The sequence below is a fragment of the Saccostrea cucullata genome, unplaced genomic scaffold (assembly GCF_032062105.1).
Source record: "Saccostrea cucullata isolate Sc308-1 unplaced genomic scaffold, CSIRO_AGI_Scuc_v1 ctg2303, whole genome shotgun sequence".
NCBI lineage: Eukaryota > Metazoa > Mollusca > Bivalvia > Ostreida > Ostreidae > Saccostrea > Saccostrea cuccullata.
In genome coordinates, this window is record NW_026919281.1 from 105,645 (window position 1) to 113,822 (window position 8,178).

Genomic DNA, 8,178 nt, shown 5'->3' on the forward strand with positions numbered 1-8,178 from the left:
AAAAGAACTTTACTTTGAAGGAACTTTACAACAGGGATGACCGGTCACGGTAGTCTAGTGGTAGAGTGTTCGCTTCGTGATCGGGAGGTCCGGGTTCGATTCTAGATCGCGGCGCCGCGTCATACCTAAGACGTAAACATAGGAAGTGACTGTTCCTTCGCCAAGCGCTCGGCACTAAAAGTTAAAGTCACGGATATGACCTTAAAAACATAGGACACGTGTCACGGTAGGCGCTGGCACGATAAAGAACCCTCAATGACCCTGAGTGATGAGTATAGGTCAAAATTTGAAGCCCTTCACCGGCATACGATGACGTCTCCAAATGTGTGAAAAATTCTCGAAAGGGACATTTAACAAAATACAATCAATCAATACAACAGGGATACGGTAATTTAAAAAAAGTAATTATAATTTATCGTTATTAAATACATTTGTCAAAGTAATTGGGAGTAATTTGTATTTGAGCCACCTTTCAACTATATTTTATTGAATGTATTTATTGAATGTATTTTTAATTACTTTTCAATGTCATTTTAATTACTTTTTTTCAAGTTCAAAGTGTAAAATTAAAATTCTCATAATTGTTTAATTTGTGTATACAGCATGTCACTCTGCTCGGGGCAATAGGTAGAGGTCTAATTTTGTCCAGGTTTAAACCCATTCCCAAGAACAAATACATTGAATAAATGTTCTCTATAAAGAAAAACATCTTATTCAAAATCAGACATGAATTCAAGTGTATAAGGCGAATTTAATGTCCCTGAAAATGTTTTAGAAATTTTAAAGCTAAATGTAAACAATGTGAATTTCACATATTTGGCACTAAAAAGAATACTTCTAACATTCTTACACATGCGTCTTAACTGCACCAGCAACTTTGACACCCCCTGAAAGACTTTAAAGAAACGTCTGGGAAAATCTTCGGACCAAAAAAAAATGTTAATCGAGTGATACTGTGTTTGGTGATGAATAAAAGCTATAAAACATTTCAGTAAATAATGCTTTGTGTATCCCAATGCTGTTTATACAATATATTTGTTCTCACGAATTTAAAAAAAAAATTAAACTAATGTAATTGAAATGTATTTAATCACATTTTCTAGATAATTGAGTGTAATATTAATTACTTTTGAAAAAATCAATGTAATTGTAATTGCATGTAATTGACAAAATTAGCAATGTATTTGAAAGTAATTAATTACGTTTCAAAGTATTTGACCCCAACCCTGCTTTACAAGCATTTTTAAAATTCTTATGGAATCCCCTATATTAATACCCACACTAAATTCATAAATAGTAGTAGCATATTTAAATTATAACTCACCTAATGACATAAATAAATCGCATGTTGAACATAAATAAACTGCAGGTTGAGATAAATATACTGCATGTTGACAGCTGAATCTGATGACTGTATTTCTACAACTGATTTGGTGGAGATACAGGAGGTGACATCTGATCTATTTCTTTAATTTGCTGATTTGATTAATTTTTGATAGGAAGACACATTGGCACACTAAGGTTGAGGTTGAGGGGATGAGGAGAGTCACAATTCAAAATTCTGAATTTAATACTAGACTTCAAGTCCACAATGGCTTAACTCCTAGCTGCTCTTTGAGCATTATGTATTTTACTGTAATTTCAATTTCGAAGTCAAAATCCGTTTCTTCCAGCAAGCTCAGAAAGCATATCTGAGGTTTCCGAGGTTTTCTGAGCTTGCTGAAAAGACCCATACAAGTAGATAAGAAAAACAAGGTATTCATTACAATTTTAGAAACAACAGTCTTGGTTTATATGACTCGAATTACTGTTTCTTTTTCTTCATTTATGTGCAGGTTAGAAAAAAAAAAACTTCAGATCACATGTTTTATCAGATGATAAAGACTAAATTAACATAACTTCCAAACATACTCTTAGAAGTCTTTTTCCCCGAGAGGCGGAATTATCCCGAAAGGTGGTATAACTGGTGCAAAAAACCGACGGCATCCTAAGATGCAGACATGCCTTAGATTTATTCGAACCTGACACCCTTAATCAAGCATTTGGTCAGTATCTCGTACGTCAAATATTATTAAGAGTGTTTCCTTGGTATTAATGGACATTTTCGGTTGGGTGAACTTCTACAGCTGTTAGCGGCTACGGATAAAGAAGTGTGGAAATCATGTTGTGCCAAAATGAAATAACTAATGCAAACAAATGATATACATGTAATCTAAATCAATCAAAATGGTTATTAGATACATTCAATTTTGCATTTTTAAACAAAAAAGTTCAAAACAAGGAAGGATTCCATACAATATCATGTTACACCTGCGCAAAATACCAAATGCGAAACCTCAATACTACTCAGGCAAAAAGCATCAGGGGGGGGGGGCTTTTTTCTCAACATTACTGTTACTATTGAAAATGTTCATTGAAATGCTGGTTGCCCCCTTTTTACTACAGTTAAGGTATATCAGGGAAATGTAGTATTGTATGCCAGAAAAAAAGTTGGCATTGAAAAAAAATTAATTTGACTCTACACCCCCTCCCTCCCAACACAAAATAGGATTTTTGTGTTTGGGCAATTTTCCTTTTGGGATGGGGCTTGTCAACTTTTTCAGGTAGGTCAACAAAAATTCTCCGGTTTGCCCTCCACTTCTAAAAACGATGCTTTGTCACTGCTACTAATTAATAACATATACTCATTATATATGAATCACAGTATTTCTGACCTCTTGAAAATAATATAACTTTAGTAATCTTGCAAGTAGGTTAGCAACATTAGCTTGGGCTAGTACGAAAGATAAATTTGGAGTTTGGCTCTAAATAATTTGTGGTATAAATCTTGACTTCAAATTCTCCATCAGAAGTTTGAAGTCAAATACATTCTCGAAATGTAGGTTATAAAACTCACGATTAATAAATATGCGTGGTGCTGAAAGCTGGGATGAGCTTTACCACGATAAATGAAATACTGGGAACGAATTCCAAAAAAAATTCGATGTGTTAGAAATGAATTTTTACAATGGCATATGAAATTCATGGTTTTATGAAACTTACAGGGGAAGTGGAGCGCACCTCCTTATATAATCATGCAACTTATTATAATAAAATTAAAAAAAAATAAAGAAAAATTTATATAGCTGTCCCCCGCATCAGCACTCGGCTTGTGGAGGAACAGACACTTAGCATCAGGGGGCTAGGAAGACCTGCTCCCCCAATGTTAAAAAATAAACGTTATACTCTTGAAAATGTTCCTTGAACATTGCCCCCCCCATTCCCCCTTTTTTTGCAGTATAGTAACATAATCTAAATAGGGTAATGTTGTAGTTAATGAATAAAATTTAGTAATGAAAGATATGAACCTATTCTTCATGTCAGTTTTCTTTGAGATAGTCCAATTTTTCTGACTCTCCTAACCCCCCCCCCCCTTCCACACACACACACACACACACACACGATAAAAAATGATGCTACCTGCTTGAGTTAATTTTACTTACTGGTGTTCACCTTAAATGCTTGATTATGCCCTCAAACTGGAATAATTCTTAAGGCCTGGAATATTTGTTAGACCAATCTATACTATAAACGCAACTTAATTTTTATTTTTTTTTTTAAAAAAAGACAAGGTTATATGGTATGTATTATCTACATATTCTATGTACATGTAGTTCTTATTAAAAAAAAAACCTTAGCGATGTTTGACGACATCCCATTCAAGATGCACAGGGACTTGCTCCCAGCGTGTAATAATTATTTATTAAAAAATCATATACCATTATAGTTTTATTATTACGGTATATGATTTTTTAATAAATAATTATTACACGCCGGGCGCAAGTCCCTGTGCAAGGTGTAAAAAAAAACAGTTTAAAATACTTTATATACTAAATTACTTAAAATATTTTTGCGCATAATGCACTCCATACTGAAGATCCGTAGTTGCTAGTTTGTAAATGTTCACGCAACCGAAAATGTCCAATAGCACATGTCATTTTATATTAGTAAAATATCCCGCCTCATCAGGGGTTTCCCTTATGCATAAATTAACCAATTTCCTTAAACTTCATTTGATTTTAATTTGAATCTAATGATAAGATCGCCTATATTCTTTAGTTTGCTGTATGCTTACATAGGGGTTTTGTGAATAATTCTTTGCATACATCGTCATCTAGTATGTAAGCCCAATAGTTCCTAAGTCGTTTCTTTAATCGCGAAATACATATGTTAAACTTAATGACCGGAACGTTGGGTACCACCTTTTTGTTGTGTTCTTTGATTTTTTAAAGATCCATTCTATTTGCAGTAATAGTTTCTTGCATAGTAGGTTCAATTTCGGAATGTTTATAACCTCTTTTGTTCGAGATGATTTTTGAAATCTTTAAAGATAATTTGCAGTACAGCTTGATCACTATTATTTCTCAGATGTTTGGTACATTCTAAGCCAAGCCCTTGAAAATTAATGGGCTATGAGCACTTGTCTATGCAAGTATTGGAAGATGTAATTAAGTAGGTATGATATAAAAGCGAATGTCTAATCGCTGGCTATCGAAGAATCTTGTTTCTTTGAAAATATTATTGTCTAAGAAATTGACACTTGTGTAAGATATTTCATTAGTAAATTTCAAATTATCATGACAAGGGTTCCCTAAGTCAAAAATATTCTTAGATATCATCCGGGCATCCAATAATAGAATAAAGCCGTCATTTTCGAAATCTGCCGTGATAAATAAGTTTGTTGGCATTCTGAAATTAAGATATTACATCTTCATTGATGTCTTTCATACGTATATCTGTAATTTATGATGACTCGAAAAATTATTTTCAAAAAAAAAGATAAAGATCAGAACTGCAAGGTAGAGGTAATCCAGATGAGAATTGTCTGCTAAATATGCTTTCTCGACAGAATGTAGCAATTCATCAAATTCCATATTAGTGTTAGTGCTGGTCACATCATAAGTAACAAGGATGACATTTTCAGGTATAATCTAAGATTCAATTTTTGTTTAAAGTCAGGTGTGTCTTTGATGTAAGAATTCTGTTTCTGAACAATGTGCACCACGAAATGATCACAGTAGTGACCTATTTTTTCAGTTGGTGTGCCGCATTGAGAGAGACTTGGCCGACCATGTGTAATTTTTCGGAGGCTGCATTGGCTCCGAGAGCTGAGTATAGATTGAATTTGCGGTCCCTTCCGGAATGTTGTGGTGTCCATGGATAAGTAAAACATTCTAGAAAGGGACATTAAACAAACAGCAAACGAACAAGCAAAACTATTTTGACCCAATACTGCGCTCTTTCACGTGCCTGCATAGGCAACGACTGAACCAAACTTGAATAAACTCTACACTAGGATGTAGGATATTTCATAAAATGATCTGAAAATATATTAATTTTCTTACTTTTTGTTTTGTCTAAACTGATTAAAATTAACAAACTTTAAGTACATGTATTTCATCCAAAAAGTTGAGGTGATGGGTTGTATTTACTTAAAGGTTTGGCGACACGTTCCTCGAATAATTGGAGTTTTTTATATAAATTTCTTGGGAATGCTAGTAATACAGAAAAATCTAGAATTATTATCGATGTGAATTCTAATCTGTTTTCAAGATGCTTTAAAGTGTACCAAACATTGAGACATATACATTTAAAGTGCATTTTATTTATATAATAACACACATTACATTTGTTTTCACCTGCAATTTTTTTTCAAATTTAACATCAGGAATTTACTTAGTTAGTGTTATTGGTACATTTTACATTTTTCACTTAACTATAGCTTTGAAAAATGATTATTAATTAAGTCAAAAGAAAAGCAACAATTGTTCTGTCACAGGAATTTTTATTATTATTTTTTTGTTTTACATCGATTACATGTATTTGACTTCTGTTTGTTGTTTTAATTTTCTTTCTGCTATCAGTGCAAGTTTTTCAGAATTTTCACGAGCTTGAGAATACAACAAAGAGAAACGAATATCTTTGTAAGAGTCACGCATACAATTCCTGCTATGTCCCATCTCCAGATGACAAAGAAACATCAAAAATAAAGCGTATGATTTCTCATACATTACGAAGTCAGTCATTGGACAGGCATGAATATCACTTTTAAGATCTTTGGGATGACAACAGCTATTTCTAGGAAGGTATATAAACCATGAGCAATATTTTTCTAAAAGATGCGTAAAATTACACCTAGGTTTGTTAATATCACACAATAACAAACTATTATAAATAACATGCATGAGTACACTATCGGGTAATTTGTCGAGAGCGTGACAGAGCACTTCTATTGCAGAGTTATATTTTCCCTGGCAATACCACAGTGTCGCTAAGAATAGTCCACCAGATGCCAGAAAATTCCGTTCTAAGATGAAGGCTGCTTCTGCTGACAGTAGGTACTGGGTAAAACCAGTCAAAACAAACTTGTCATAAAGAATGACCCCAACTGTTTTCAAAAAACTGATGAATAGATGTTTCAGTGACGCAACTATTTGTTCGTCTTTCTCACTTTCTAAGAACTGAAATATTTTTACAATGGAAAGCATGCATTTCTGAAACGTTGTCTGGTACCCTTTAACATTCGTCAATGCCATAGAGAACGTAATGAGGTCTCGTAATCTTTTTGGTGTTTGCTGCACCAAACGAGCAGGGTTATCAAGAGATGAAATTCTAGTTACATTTACAAGATAATATGGGTTTGATTTCAGGACATCTAAAAGAATTTCTTTAATTTTGCTTTTTTTCGTTAAAGTTTTTCCCTGGAGAAAAAGGTTGCATTCTGGGAAAAAATAATTAGGACAACACCTTTACTCACAAATAAGACTAGGCGTGTAAAACAAATCCAAAAGCAGCTGAGTATATTTCTTGGAATCCAAAAATCGGAATGTATATCTTCCAAAACATGAAACAAGACTGTCTTTAAATGATATGAACACAGAGTGTCATGCATTTCACTATGCTTTACCTTTTTATCATGGATAACAATTTTCAATAAACCATAACAACAAAATTGAACGTGATTTAGTGAATGAATAATGTATTGTTCAAGAGCACAGAACGATTTCAGCCACTGGATGCCTTTCGCATCACCTTTTGTGGGACCTTTTGGAACAACATGCATCAAGGTAACATGTTTTTCTAACAGATGTAACTTTAAATTATTCCAAAATTTTGTTGAAAAATTCCTCAAAATCTTATTTGAGGAAATTGGGTGTATAGGAAAGCAATGGCAAACATCGTATTCCCTTGAGATGTATGATGAAATACATGGTCCGTGGCTTGTGCTATCGGTGCATTTATTGATGCTGTTTTGTGACAGTCTTCAAAAAATTTAATCCTAGAAACACACTCGTCATCAGACACTTTACCAGACCTTTTCATTAAACCAATAAAAGGATACTGCACAAGTTTACAGAAGCTTGGTTTGCAACCAATGTCACTTGCAATGAATTTAACATATCTAGAGTATGTGAACCCTTCTAATTCCATGACAACAGTTCCATCTGCGAAGGACCACATTATATCAAGATCACTCCAAGGAAATTTAAATCCTTCAGCTACACTTCCAGAAATGAATTGATCACTTATCTGACTAACATTCTTAACCTCCACATAGACTCTAATTATTTCTCTCCGCAATTTAACATCTTCCTCTGTGCCTATTGCAAAATCTAGGTATTTCCAAAGTTCCCTGGTATAGAAATCCATCATTTGCTTAGTAGGAGTCGGTCCTGTTACATGAAATATAGCAAAAACATAAAAATATGTTCAGGCATTTGAACGTGCACTCTTTTCTATGCAAAACATTTTAAAAGGATTTTTAAATTGTTAAATTTTACAAAAGGGAGTAATAAAAGTAAGATTTTAAAGACAGTATGTAGATTTATATTCAGTCCAAGCTACAGACATGAATTAAAAAAAAACAGTAAAGAGAAAATAGAAATTCGGTGGACTTATCATTAAAGGACCATTAAATGTATGGATTTAAAAATATTCACCGTGTTTTAAAGTTTGCTTTTGAAGCAAAAGTTCCTCCGTGACATATTGCCTGAATGCCTGTTCCAATACCTCCATTTTGTCAGGCTGTTACAAATTCTCGCATATTCTCGGGCAAGGTCAATTGTTCTATTTAATATCGTCCTTTTAAAATAACATCATAAATATCGTGTGCTTGTTTGGGGATATTTGCTCGGTAAG

General features: G+C 33.5%; 1 protein-coding gene across 1 annotated transcript; it reads right to left on the bottom strand.

Moving 5' to 3' along the window:
- Positions 1–5,983: 5,983 nt before the first annotated feature.
- Positions 5,984–8,178, bottom strand: LOC134228887 (uncharacterized). The gene is made up of 2 exons (XM_062710585.1): positions 7,980–8,178; positions 5,984–7,712 (listed from the first exon to the last, which is right to left on the bottom strand). The coding sequence occupies exons 1-2, from the start codon at positions 8,053–8,055 to the stop codon at positions 7,168–7,170; spliced, it is 621 nt and encodes a 206-aa protein (XP_062566569.1). The 5' UTR covers positions 8,056–8,178; the 3' UTR covers positions 5,984–7,167.

Coding starts and splice junctions, on each gene's coding strand:
- LOC134228887 (XM_062710585.1), bottom strand. CDS start 8,055: ATGGAGGTATTGGAACAGGCATTCAGGCAATATGTCACGGAGGAACTT. Junction 7,713..7,979: donor AAAGCAAACTTTAAAACACG/GTGAATATTTTT, acceptor TTCATGTAACAG/GACCGACTCCTACTAAGCAA.